Genomic DNA, 14,396 nt, shown 5'->3' with positions numbered 1-14,396 from the left:
ATGGACCAAAAGTCATATCCCGATATATTTTGGCTGAATATCGATATACGATATATATCCCGATATTTTTTTTCCGCAAAGTGAGAGCAACTGTTCAGTCAAAGTCAAAGCCAAATATGACATGTCACAAGTAGTTTCATAGAAACCGGCTATTTCAGTTAACAGTTGCAAAATCAAATGAATAAATAATAAACAGATTATATATATCTATACAAAATATCTTCACACTTAGATTTTTGATAAATAATCATCAGTAATGTGGATATAATGACTAAGTGGGTAAAGGCAAATAATAGAACAGTTACAACAGTCTGATAAGTTCAGAAAAGGACATCACTTTACTGTAATGCAGCCTTTAAAACCAGGAAAAGACACTTATGGTCATATCACGATATTACGATATCCAAAATCTAAGACGATACCTAGTCTCATATCACGATATCGATATAATATCGATATATCGCCCAGCCCTAATAGCAAGCCAATAGGGGCAATTCCGTTGAAATGGGAAATATTGACTAGTATGTTGTAGTTACAAATTCTGGTGTGTGAACCTTTAGCCAAACATTCATTAAAATAACCTTAAAAAGATAAACTAAACCTTAAAAACATTAAAAAAAATAATCTCTGCATGGTATAATCCAGTGCAGTACAGTAGCCCTGCACATTTACAGTACTATAAACACAGGAACCATTCACTCACACTTCACACCGCGCTGTCATACAGATTCAAACACCCCAACATTCAACACCTTGTCCCTTAGGTTCTCCCCAGTCCTGCTTTCACTTCCGATCTGCTCCTCAGTGTCTCTATCTGTGTTTTTATCCCTCCCAGTGTACCTTCCCCCACTGTATGAAGCTGCATAATTCCTCTGTTTATCTGGCTTCATGTTGCCCAGTAGGCTGAAATGTGACAGTTGTACTTGACGCACACGCACGCACGCAGCCCTCCTTCAGTTTTATAGCTCCTTTCTGCCTCCCACTCTTCTTCTTTGCACTGCCTTGGAGCTCGGACAGCTCCGCCTCTGTGCACGAAGATTGGTGAAAAGGAGGAGAAACGGAAAGACAATCTTAGAGAAAGAGGATGAGAAAGTGTAAGAGAAGAACAACATAATTTGCAGTTCTTCTGCCGTGCTTCTTTTCTCCTCCGAGAGCAGAATAGCAGCCGAGAAAAAAGGAAGGGAGGGAGGGAAGGAGGGAGGGAGGGAGGGAGGGAGCGGGGCCAATCTTTATTACATCTGTTTTATTCATGTTGTTGACACACATGTGATATCAGTGTATGACCACTGGACTGTGGCAGACTGCAGTGTCTGGAAAAGGGCAAGCAGCACTGCACAGCCCCACAAATCCACCCCCACCCTCCAATTCTGCACCCGCAATCATTTGTGCTCTGTGTTTCTTCTCTTTGCATCCAGATTTTCTGACCTTCACTGTTTTTTTTTTTTTTTTTTTTTTGTATGTCTGTGTCTGCATCATTCACTACCTTGCTTAGTTCCTCCTCTGCCTGCTGCTTTGTTTCCTCTTTATTGTTCCAGTTTTCTTTCTTGTTCTGTTTGCCTCTCACGCTGCCTCTCTTTCTCACCATCCACATCTCTCTTCCCCCCTTATATGTCACATTGGTTGGGTTGTCTCATATAGAAACAGGTCATCTGAGAAGCCTCCACTGACATTGAGAAGCCAAATTGCCATGAACGTGTGTGTGAGTGTGTGTTTGTGTCACACACTGTCATCATTCCCAGCACAACAGAGGCCACACAGAATTTATGTTCCCTGCTGCCAGAGCCATTCTGACCCCAGGGACTTTCTTATCATAAACTCTAACCTCAACCTGACATCAAACGTCGACCCGCGAGATAACATTGTAGTCACGATAAGCACACACTAGAACTGACTCCAAGTGTTGTAACTCTCCTCTACCCTTTCGCACACCCCAGTTCTACACACATTCCCCCACAAAAATGCACTTGTCATGCATATAGATAGCTTTAGGACGATTGTAATTGGTCAATCGGGTCATATAATTCCACTGAAGGCAAAAGCCTGGTCATTCTTGTTGTCGTACCGCTTTTAATAAAGCACAACAAACAAAATAATTGTTAACCCCCTAACCAAAGATTAGGTAGTCTACATTTACATAGCAACAGAAATGGTGAGGATTTATTAAGCGTTCCCTGTACCTTTGTGCTATAACCTACTACTCACAGCCACATCAGCTAATGGTGTATTGATTTCACCATACGTGCCCCATATGTTTATCCCCCAGGCCCTCCACACCATTTTCACTGTTTAAATAGGACATTATACATAAACACTCCTTTCAAAAGGCTCTTTTGATTTATGACTCAAAGCTGAGGTGATGCTCAAATCGTTGGTAAGCCATTATGCTTCATCACCGCTAACCCATTATTGTTTTAAAAGCAAAGTAGCTTTGGATAATGTCCTTTATAATAGGTCTCAGGAAGATCCTTGTTGTTCTGTAAGGCTGTTTTTTTTATACGTGCACATTTTCTTTGTGTTCTCAATCTGAAGAGAATTTTGGAGGCTACCATGTTTCCTTTTTGAACAAATTCACTTTGAAGTATATTTCAGATAGATTGGCATACAGGAAGCATTATGTATAATCTCAACTATCTGTTTAAATCTTAAACATGAATCTGATTATTGATGCTGTCCAAAACACGTTCATTTGTTTTGAGTTACCTGCCCTTGAGGTTTATTAACTGTAATTATTTCTTGTGATTTTTTTATTTATTTTTTTAATCAAAGTGTCTTTAAATGGCCCTGCAACACCACACTGTTGTGAGAAGACCTGATTAGGACTAATCCAAGATTAATCCCCTGATGTTTTCCCCTTCAAAGCACCAGCACGTTCTCTTTCCTTTCTCTCTAGTCTAATTAAAACTACAAGATTGGTTCATTTATCTGAGTCCTCATCAGAGTGCTATTCTTTGCCCCGACATATTATGCCAATCTGTGGTGGGGTGGCAGCAGGCGTTCCATCAGCACACTGCCGGCCACTCTGCTCTGATGTACGGCGCCATCACCGCCGCTCTGTTGCAGCTACTGTAAGCCGCGCGCTAGCCTCACAGTAATTTACAGCAGTAAACAATGTCGGGCTCGCCCAAACCAACAGCCCCCACATGCACTCACACACAATTCTCCCTCTCGCTCTGTCACTGTGGCACTTTCAGTCTTTTTTTATTTTATATGCCTTCTCTCCCCTTTTCTTTTTTTAATGAGCCGACTGTTATTAGGGCTATAAATCAGACCAATGGGCCTGATGTATAATTCACTGTGTGTACTCACCCACCCCCAGTGGCCCTGAGGAAGCCCACAGTGGATCACTGTCAACACAGAGCTGCACAGTGTGGTGGCACAAGGCATTTTGCTGTGTAAATCCGCATACACTCAGGAACACTATTTACAAAATTACTAAATATATGCACACACGGAACCTAAAAAAAGCAACCAATTCTGCTCAAATCCTGTGCGCATCACTCTCACTGCACACAAATACACGAACACAAGCATGCCCCATTACACCCACACAAAACAGTAGCCATATCACAAATCAATATCGATGCCTGGCCCTGGATGAGTCTCGCTGTGACAGGCACCCTATGATATGAAAGAGATCCAATTGATCCACGCCCTACCAGGCCCTCATCCTCAAAAGGCCATCATTCCATTACCATTGATCTGCTCTGTGTATGTGAGCGAAAGAGATGAAGGGGGGTTTGAGGGAATGAGGCACAGCCAGCAGAAGACCAATAAAAATTGAACCAGCCTGAAAGTGATTTCTATAAATGAGTATTTAAATAATAGCCGAGCAGCACAGGGTTATTGGTTTTGTAGAGCGATGGAAAATTAATGCAACTTAACCATTTTTCTAGACTACAAATAGGGCTGGTGACCAGTGTATTAGTTACAGATTAATAAAAGTAGAAATTAAAGGAACCTGCAGCCTTGCTATTGATATTCCTAGTAGGCACTCTTTCATTGGAGCACATTAGTTTTCTCTGACAGACTACAGCTGCGGGGGCTCAGTTTCACAGCCTCTAAAAAGCACTCTGTGGGAAAGGATTGATCTCTGTCTGAAGGGAAACATCATCTAATATTCATTTGAAATTGCACAAAGGTTACTAGCTTCATTTGCCTTGCAACTGTTATGCTGCAAAGAGCGGTTCGTGAATTTAGGGCTGGGCGACATGGAGAAAATCAAATTGACCAAAAAATCTATCGATACCGCAATGATATCGTAGTGTTGACTATTGGTGCTTTCACAAAATATTTACACAATGAGATTTTTGATAAATAATCACCAGTAATGTGGATATAATGACTAAGTGGGTAAAGGCAAATAATAGAACAGTTACAACAATCTGGTAAGTTCAGAAAATGACGTAACTTTACTGTAATGCAGCCTTTAAAACCAGGAAAAGACAACACTTAGGCCATGTTACGATATCCAAAATCTAAGACGATATCTAGTCTCATATCACGATATCGCTATAATATCGATATATTGCCCAGCTCTACGTGAATGTATTCACAGTAAAATTCAGTCATCCTTTCCTGCTTCCTCTTTGCTATGACACGCCCATGTGTTTGTCATTTCTCGTCTTTATCTCTGTTTTAATGTCAAGCAGCAGATAAAAGAAGTTTTCAGGTATTATATATATATTTTTTTCCTTTTTTAAATATGTCTGAAAATATGTTTTATGTTTGGATTTCTCCATAGCCCATTGGTGCTCTGAACCCCAAGAGGGCAGCATTCTTTTCAGACCGATATGAGTCCTGGGATGATGATCAGGTGCCGAAGTTCCATTATGGCACCCACTATTCCACCTCCAGCTTCACCATGATGTGGCTACTGCGTATCGTAAGTGCAATTTAAATTACTGGCAATAACATTCTTTGTTGTTTCTTTTTATAGTGTTATAAAAATCATAACAAAATAATATCTCAGTCCAAAAAATATATGTATGCATATGTGTAGGCCAGGATATTGCTCTTTAACTTATAAATAATGCAGCTCATGCACTGGCTGTGAAAAGGCCCACTTCCACTGAGTTTTAAAAATTGAATTATGCACAGCAATATGCATATCCAACTTATGTGTTACTTTAATGTTTTGATTTCCCCTCTGGAGTTTCATATCATTAATTTATTCTTAATTAGGCACCTACTTCCTAGAAACACATTTATTTATATTAAACATATACATGTATTATATATTATACATACATGTGTTCCTTATTTATTCTTGCATATATATTATACTGTATGTTGTGGCCATATAATAATAAATCAGCAACAGAACTGCAATTAAATGTCTCCAATGGAAAAATCCCCTCAAGCACAATATGAAAATATTTAAGGAATACCATATATGTGATTTTGTTTTGCTTTTGAAGAGTATATGCAGTGTACATTGTGCTCTCTTTCGGTACCTTTTGTCGAATGGATGCCATCAATCTTTCCATACTGCACTCAAGGGAGAGGGAGGTTACTAAGTTTCTCCAACGTGCAGTTTTCTCCTGTTATTGTCCCAGTAGCTCACTGTCTCAGTAACTCCCAGTAGAGTTACCTCATTGATCCCTGCACATCATTACCAAGCTTACACTAAAGCCACTCTACCAGAAACCCTCACTTATAACTCTCAGATCAAATGTAACATCAGAGAGGAACTGAAAACTGTTGCAGTAAATGCAAACTATTCTTTGTGTGTTTTGTGTTTTATTTGTGAGATTAATCCTCTTCTGTTTTTAACTGCACAATGAGATACAATGTGGTTAAGCTCCTACACTTTTTAAACAAATGAGGAGTATGTAATTTCAGGCTGAACTTAATTAGCCATCTACAGTATTAGTTGGTTTCTGTGGCCCAGCATATTGTGTCCATGTCACTTGGGGGCTCTTGCGTCAGAGAGACGGCTATTGATCTGTCCTAACAAGATTATACATGATTAGAAATGCATCAGTAGCACGAGTGTATTGGCTTTAGTAGCTCACTGGGATCATTGTTATTTTTGTTGTTCATTTTTGGACTCCTGTTTGTTAAAGGGAGTGTAAAAAGAGTAGATTTTGGTTCAAATCTGTTGACTTTGTGCTGTATTGAACCCCAAGCACCACCGACTTTCATTGCACGTTTTGATTGCGCAACAAGGGATTCCATTTTAGCCCATTACAGCAGCTGAATCCAAAGCCTTTCATTTTCTAATCAACAGGAACCCTTCACCACGTTTTTTCTCAACTTCCAAGGAGGGAAGTTTGACCACGCTGACCGCACCTTCTCCTCAGTGTCTCGGGCCTGGAGGAACTGCCAGAGAGACACATCTGATGTTAAGGTACTGTACACACACTGATGCATGCACGCACATGATGTGAAAATACTTTCCCGGTTGACTTGTAAGAAGGTTAGAAGATAGAAGAGATAAAGGACTGAGCACTTCAGGAGAATAAATCCCCATCCAGCACCCTTACAGACATAGAAGAAAAGGTTTCAAAAGAGTAATGTCCAGTGACTACCAATCATTGTCCCTATGCAATGCAAGCTTCCTGGTCTTCTGATCAAAGCGTTAGACTAATCCTCATCTGTCCCAGCTGTCCGTCTCAGATTCAGCCAGCTATAACCTGGACTTGAATCACTGCCCATTGGGCCCCCAAACTCTACTGAGCTGTTGGATCTGCCCTACAACAGCACAGGTCATTCTCATACTGAAGGCCTTCGAACCCCCAGTGCACACTTTAACTGCGCTCCTAAAACATTTACGACTACAGTCAGACATTCTATGTCAAAGCTGGGTTTTGCTTGGTCTCCTGGCACTGGGTCACTGGATGGGGGGTGGGGGGGCAGCGGTGGTGTTGGGGGTTTTTGGCGCTTGATTGCGTTTACCACCCCCCCTCACATCCCGCCGATAAAACATATGGATTGTGTTACTACGTAGCTGGCCAATGCTTGATTGCGAAAGCCCAACAAGAGCCCTCGTTTGCTCTCTCAGTCTAGACCCGTCAATGTGGATCAAACTGTGAGAGCTCAACCTCGGATCAAAATAAAGGGGAAATCTAGACCACATCACTTTGTGTCCGTGTTCATTTTGAATTTTTTGCATATTTTGACTGAGAGTCCGTCAGCTTTATCCACTTGGACGCACACATTTGTGTTCTGGGCAAAAGAGGAATTAGGGACGAGATGTATCAATTTAGTATGCTAAGTACACCATTTAGCTTTAGCATTTGAGCCATTGATAGCAACCCTCTGTCCCTGCCAGAGGGCAAAAAGCCCCAGTGTTTTCATACCCCACTAGTAAAGAAGGGGTGATAATAGGTTACAACACCCAGATTCAATGTGTCTCTAGCCTGGGTGACGCTAGCATGACCTCCAGTCCCCAATCCCTTGACCCCTAGCCTCAGCCTAAAGGCATTAGAGAGGGAGAGAGAAGAGCAGAGGGGTTAGAGGTAGCAACAGTGGAAGTGTAGCAGAGGAGCCCAGAGGCCAGAGCCCCTTCCAGTGACCCATGACAGGACAGGATTGGGGATCAGAGGGGCTGGCCTCTGACCAGGCCGGAGCAAAGGGGCCACTGCACATAATGGTCCATGCAAGGCAGGCTTGAATGTTGGGGAGCGAAGCCCTCAAGGGTGTGTGTGTGTGTGTGTGTGTGTGTGTGTGTGTGTGTGTGTGTGTGTGTGTGTGTGTGTGTGTGCGCGCGCGGCCACCTCCAGCTCAAATTTACAGCAGGCTGCAGCCAGTGAACCTGGGTGAGCTGGAGGCCTTGTTAAGAGGTTGACCTTTTAGTTTTAGGTCAGGTTTTGTGGAGTGAAGAGATTTCAGAAGTGAGGAAGTGCTGTGTTGTTTTAAACCTGTGTGTTTGCTTGCTCATTTGATTGGATGTTTTCACCCCATTGATGAGAGGTGGATGTGTTGTGCAGCTAATCTCAAAAAAGGGTCATGTTGTTTTATGCGTATTTTTTAGAGATCATGTTGCTCATTAAAATCTTAAAAAAAAAAAAGGCTGTTTAAGTAATTTAATTTAGGCGTTTTAAGGAGTTTAATCTTGCTCAAGTTTAAGCATGGAGTATTTGCATTCTGCCATGCTGTCATCATTGCTGCTCGCCTGACAGAGAGATTGTCAGCTTGGTATTGGCGGTGGTCTGTTCATCTCTGATGTCAGACTGTCAACATGTTTGTATCTTTCTCTCCTTCTCGAGGGGACCAGTCAGCACCTGTAGTCACACGAGCTTTGTCAACAGTCAAGTGGGGCTACCATCAGATCCCCAAATTTGTCTGTATTTTTTTTTAACTATGATCTGCGATCAACTAATCATACCATGTAATACACTGAGATATTAGTTTCCTTAGACTGAAAATGACTACTAGTACTTTGTCTATGCACAGCTGTTTCCCAATGCAGTGAGGATTGAAGCAATGCTTTGTGTTATAAAGTACATATTAAGATACTGTATATATTAACCCAGTACATTATCAATTTTAATAGCAACAGTTTACAATACAATAATCAGCGAGATATACCCACAACAATGACATTACAGTTCAGGCCTGGAGGGCAGTGTGGTTTATCTACATGTTTTTAAGCTCAAACTCAATCTTAATGTTTACACTCATGGTGACAATTTCTGCTTCGGTTAAGAATGACGAATGGCTGAACGTATGGGTTTACATCTCATGTCATAACTACCTTTCTCTTCACTATCTGCCAATTTGAAAATACTTTGTGTTGTTTGAGACAGCCAAATAAAATCATCATAGTTAGGACAAAATTGGGCCGACTACTTCTTTTTATGTTGTTGTGGTAGAGGAGGGTGCTTGGATACAGACAAAGCAAACGAGTACTGAGTAGTGAAAAACCACAACCCAGTGCACGCTCTGAGGTTTTGACATCTTCTGTAGTGGCCAAAGCACAAATGCGGGCAGCACACAAGCAGTCAGAAATGTAATTACCATGAATAATTGTACAATTTGAAAAACTCCACCGTATAACTGTTGTAACAGACACACACACAAAGCAATCTCTAAATCATTCTGAACTGGATTTATACAGGGATTGCCCTTCTGTTTTTCTTTTACTTTTTTTTTTTCCTTTGGCTCTCCTTAATACTCTTAGACATATTCAGATCCCACCTCTCCAAATCGCACTCCTGTACTACGGCTGGTTGTTGATTTCTCTGAGCCTTCTGTAGTTTCAGAAACATCCTTTAGTCAGCATTACTTTAAATGTGTCTCTGTCCTATATCCATGCAGGAGCTGATCCCAGAGTTCTACTACCTCCCCGATATGTTTATCAACGCCAACAGTTACAACCTGGGAGTGATGGAGGACAACATTGTAGTGTCTAATGTGGAGCTGCCACCTTGGGCCAAGAGCCCAGAGGAGTTTGTACGCATCAATCGCCTGGTAAGAAACACAGACAGACGCGCTCCAATGCCCATTCATGCACACTCTATAGGCGTCAATATAAAGTGTTAAATTATTGTTATAGTCAAGATGGACATTATTTTTTAATTTGCAATATCTACAAGTCGCTGATACACATTGTAAACATACACACATTTCTATCTGTGCCTCATATGTCACATAACCTAGACAGTCTTAAGTCTAGCCTGAGGTTTCTGTCCCTTCTATTTCAGCTGGTAATGCTAATTCAAAGAGACAGTGTTATTTCCTGATCGTCTCACAGCTCTTCCTGTTACCTGAGCCTCCCGCTCCTCCGACATGCCCCAGCTCTCACATTTCCATGTTGGAAAAGTGATCCAACATCACCTCACCTCCGATCCCCATCCACCTCGCCATCTCCCATTCTGCTCTCGCGCTCTCCACACACATCTGGTGCATATTCGTGTGCAATATTGCAACTTTGTGTAGAGAGATGATGCAGTATCCTGTTTCCAATCTCCCTTTCCCGCCTGCTCAGCCCAAAGCAGAAAAAAATATTCAGTGGAAATGCACTTTGGACGTTGTCAGACTTGCTGTAATATTTACATTGTAGATGTTCTCTCTTCTTCCGCACACACACACACACACACACACACACACACACACACACAAAACTAAGATAACCCTTTGGATCAGATTATGCTTTGCTCTAGAAGGTCAAAAAGCACCACATAGATTTATTATTTCTGTTTGTTGCTGGAGTAGCTTGGCATTGGTACTTTTAGTACTTGTTGACTTTGAACAGTTTTACTGATATTTAAAGGCCATGCTGTCATTGTCAATACATAACCAAATATAATGCATGAATAGGGTCAAATTCCAGAGGAAAACAAGAATATACACAGTCAAATCATAGGTTATAATGCACATAATTATATCTGAATTGTGTTGCTTTAAAAGTCCTCAAATTTGAATTTTTTCACAAGCCACATTCGCTCTCAGCAAAATGTTTTGGGGGGGGGGAACAGATGTAGCTTCCAGTGCAATGTGTGCCCACAGTAGTAATGGGTGCTGATGAGGCTGGGTGTGCTCTGTGACCTGTGTAGTCTTGTGGTGGGGTATGTTAACCAGCCTGCTGATATGACCAGGCCCCTATCATTAATCACACACTTCTCCCTCTTTGGCTGTCATCATGGTGTAGGCCAAGGTGGATTTATCCGGGGAAGCTTATTGTGGTGGCGGCGGCGGCGTGCTGTTTTCCAGTTTTTAAACTTAATTTCTGCTAAAGAAGGAATATACTTGATGAATCATCATCTTGCAAAGAAACTTGTAGACCTGACTGCTGTCATGTAGTGCTAAAACAATCAGTTGTTAAATTGTTTAAGTAATTTATTTAGAAAAATGCTAGACTTACCTTGTAAAATATTTATATGATATATTTGCTGCATTGTATATTGAATACCTGTGTGTTTTGGACTGTTGGTCAGGTAGAACAAGTAATCTGAAAATATTTGCTTAGGGATCTTAGAACTCACGTTGGGCATTTTTTTCCACAATTTTCAGACATTAAATAGACTAAATTAATCAATGAATTTGTAAAAAAAATTGACAGATTAATTGCTAATGTCAACAATTGTAAGTTGCAGCTCTGCCATGTTATTATAGTAGTACTGTTTCACCATTTTTTACCATCTTACTTTGTTCTATTCCGTCTTTAATACTGCTCTCCTGAGTACAGTACAATATACAGAGGTAAATACACACACTCATGTGCATACTCACCTTTTAGAATATTCAAAATTTGGATAGTATTATTGTTTACCCTAAAAAAATCAGTCAAAACTGTAACACTGGAGAAACCAACTTCACAGCATCTGTGTGTTAATGTGCTTTGTGCTCCTGCAAGCACAGAGCGGCTTTTCATTGCCAATTTCCTCCGATTCTTTCCTTGGTGCCCAATTTAGCACTGCAGAGGCAATTGAGACTTATCCAAATGGTTTACACTCAGGCAAAGCTACCTGCTAGTTACTTCTTTCAGGATGATAAAATTTCAGTGCAAATTGAGATATTGATCCAGCGTGCAGCTGAGCCCAGCAGGCAGGTGTAGGTGCATAGAAACATAACGAGCTCAGTTAAAACGGAGCTTTCCTGGGTTTCATAAGGGGACTGTGAAAAGATCTGCTTCATAATGCTGTAAGTTTGTTACATTGCTGATCCACGAACCTCAGGTTGTTTTAGGGAGTAAAATGATTCTGTCATGTTGGATTGATCCATTCCTGCAAGATGTTACTCACATGTCAATGGCGGTCAGACATTAACACGTTTTATATATTGTTAATTTGTCATGTAAAAACCAGCATTTGTATTAGTCTTACAGATTTGTTGATAAGTTAATAGTACATCGTCAGTTTAAGATTACATTTTGCCTTTAAATGGCGAGTCGTACATTACTACAAAACATATTCAGATGGAATCAGAGAGCCAGAGTACAGGAGGGTGGACAAGAAGAATAAAGGGAAAAATGGGCCGAGGTAGAGGGAGGGATGTGTGGGTGGACAGGTCTCTGGTCTTGACAGATAGCTGGCATTAGAGGGTGTCAGCTGGCAACTGTGGTACTGTTGGGAGAGAGATGAGCATGGTGGAGAAGCGAGAGGAAGTCTGAAGGAGTTAATGGGCTGTTTGGCTCTCTTTAGCTTGTCTGCTGCTAATGGCCTCGCAACACAAGGATAGACAGCAGGAGAGAACACGCAAACACACGCAAATGCACACACGCTTACGAATACACACATGCCTGCTGTCTCCACTCTGGTTATGAGCCCTAGATGATTAACAGCTAATTAGGGCCCAATCTGGAAAGGCCATTAAAAGCCTCTCACAGTAAAGGATTGTGCTGCTGTGCATACCGGCAGCTTGTGTTTTTGTTGTTGTGAGTGAGAGTTGCATGGTTGGTAATAAAACACAAAAAACCTCCAGCAGAAGATACAAACATTACATCAAACCATAGCCTGGTTTATATTGCTCTGGTGTTGGACGTGTCATAGTTCATCACTAATGTTTAGTGAGAAGTGTGTTGCATGGCAACAGATTAACTGCAAGAGTGTGCCTACACAGATTGTTGTTTAACCTCTGGCTTACACAACACTGAAGGCTCAAAGGCTCCAGTTCAGTTGGAAAACATGGGTTTGACGTGTTTAGGAATGGTTGGATTTTAGACAGACTTACTGGAGACAAAGCACCTCAGCGCCTTAAGTCAGGCGTGCACCTTCACTACAGTACACTGAAGTGCCTACAGTATACTTAAATAATTGCTTGTAAAGGCACACTCCCTTTTTCTCGGTCCGTCACCAACCAACACACACAAACACGCAGAGACGCCAGGTCTTCAGGCAGCATGCCACAGAGATCAGGGACTGCTTGTTGTTTTTACCAGGAGGTCGAAGAAGAGGTTAAGAACTTGATCCCTCCTTCACCAGATAACTACATGTCTCTGGGCACTGTCAGCCTCTCTTGACATTCCACTATATATGACCACATCTCACTTCTCAGGTCTGCTAAACATTAGCGAGATGATAGCAGGTGATCGTATGTATGTGCTTGTGCTTGTGTTCTCCTCAGTGTTTACCTGTGCTGTCATGTGTCCAGGCTTCACTGGGGCTACTGATATAGAGCAGCCTAAACCACAGTCTTTTACATTCTGTCCATCTCCTAATGTGAATAGTCGAATGAGGTTAAGATTTCAGAGGCTGTGATTTACACATTGAAGCAGGAAATAAAAGCATTGTTTAAACTGTAAAGCACAGTAAGCCAGTAAAAGGTCCCAATTTTTGTAGAATTTTCTGGATGATCCTCTAAGAAAGTATTGGATTTTTTCTATTTTTAGAAACAACATAATATCAGAAAGCCATGTGGAGGCTTTTGGTGGTGTAGATGATTTCCATTCCATAAGTGTTCTCCGTCATGCTATTAAGGTTGCAAAAGCAACAACACTTTACTTACTATTGGGCATTACAGAATCACCTGTAATTATAACAATTATTTACATTTTAATGAATTTAATATTCGTAATCAAACAAATATAGTCCTAGATCATTAAGTGGCCAATATGGGTGATTAGTGTCATGTTAGTTCAACAGATTTGATGAGTCTTTTTTCACTGCAACTGGTATCTTTTTATTTATATGGTAACTGATGACAAAGACTGCCTTTTTTTCCTCTGTGAGGTGGGGGTGCAATCACCATCTAACCCATTTGAACTCTAAAGGGCCCGTTTGCTGCTCCATAGTTCACACGTTTGGTTCCCTTCAGTCATCTGCGCTCTTGTAGTGCTGCTGACAGACCTGCGAACCACACACATGGGAGAGACGGGCAGCACCTTACTTTCGGCCTTTTTCCCCATTATAAAGCATCTGCTCACTCAAAGCAGTGACAGAGACATCATTTAAAGGTCCCATGGCATGAAACTTTCACTTTATGAGGTTTTTTAACATTAATATGAGTTCTCCCAGCCTGTCTATGGTCCCCCAGTGGCTAGAAATGGCAATAGGTGTAAACCAAGCCCTGGGTATCCTGCTCTGCCTTTGAGAAAATGAAAGCTCAGATGAGCCGTTTTGGAATCTGCTTGTTATGAGGTCATAACAAGCAAGGTTACCTCCCCTTTCTCTGCTTTGCCCGCCCAGAGAATTTGGCCAACCCATGAGAGAGAGACATCATGGCTTTCAAACGAGAAAAGTGGCAGTTGGTCAAGGCCACACCCCCACCCTCCACCTTGCCCCTCCCACTCTCCTCCTCAATAGTGTCAGACACAGAAATGGCGCATCCTAAGGAAAGCTCATTGTGGGACTGGCTCTAGTGGCTGTTGTTCTGCACCAAAGCTGAATTTCAGGAAAGAGACTTCAGATACAGTATTAGGGGACCACTAAGGTCTATATAAAAGCATCCAAAGAGCACCATGTCATGGGACCTTTAAACTGCCCTCACAGAAGTGAGTGAGAGAGACTCCTCTT

The 14,396-nt window shown here is 41.5% G+C and overlaps 1 protein-coding gene across 1 annotated transcript in view; it reads left to right on the top strand.

The window, feature by feature from the left end:
* Window positions 1-14,396, top strand: part of lrba (LPS-responsive vesicle trafficking, beach and anchor containing) — a 194,805-nt gene that overhangs the window by 143,094 nt on the left and 37,315 nt on the right. The window contains exons 45-47 of the mRNA XM_028592089.1: window positions 4,742-4,882; window positions 6,230-6,349; window positions 9,262-9,414. Of these exons, the coding sequence (XP_028447890.1) occupies window positions 4,742-4,882; window positions 6,230-6,349; window positions 9,262-9,414 (414 nt within the window). The remainder of the gene's footprint in view (window positions 1-4,741; window positions 4,883-6,229; window positions 6,350-9,261; window positions 9,415-14,396) is intronic.

This window comes from Perca flavescens, chromosome 2, assembly GCF_004354835.1.
Source record: "Perca flavescens isolate YP-PL-M2 chromosome 2, PFLA_1.0, whole genome shotgun sequence".
NCBI lineage: Eukaryota > Metazoa > Chordata > Actinopteri > Perciformes > Percidae > Perca > Perca flavescens.
This window is presented reverse-complemented; position numbering and strand designations above follow the sequence as displayed.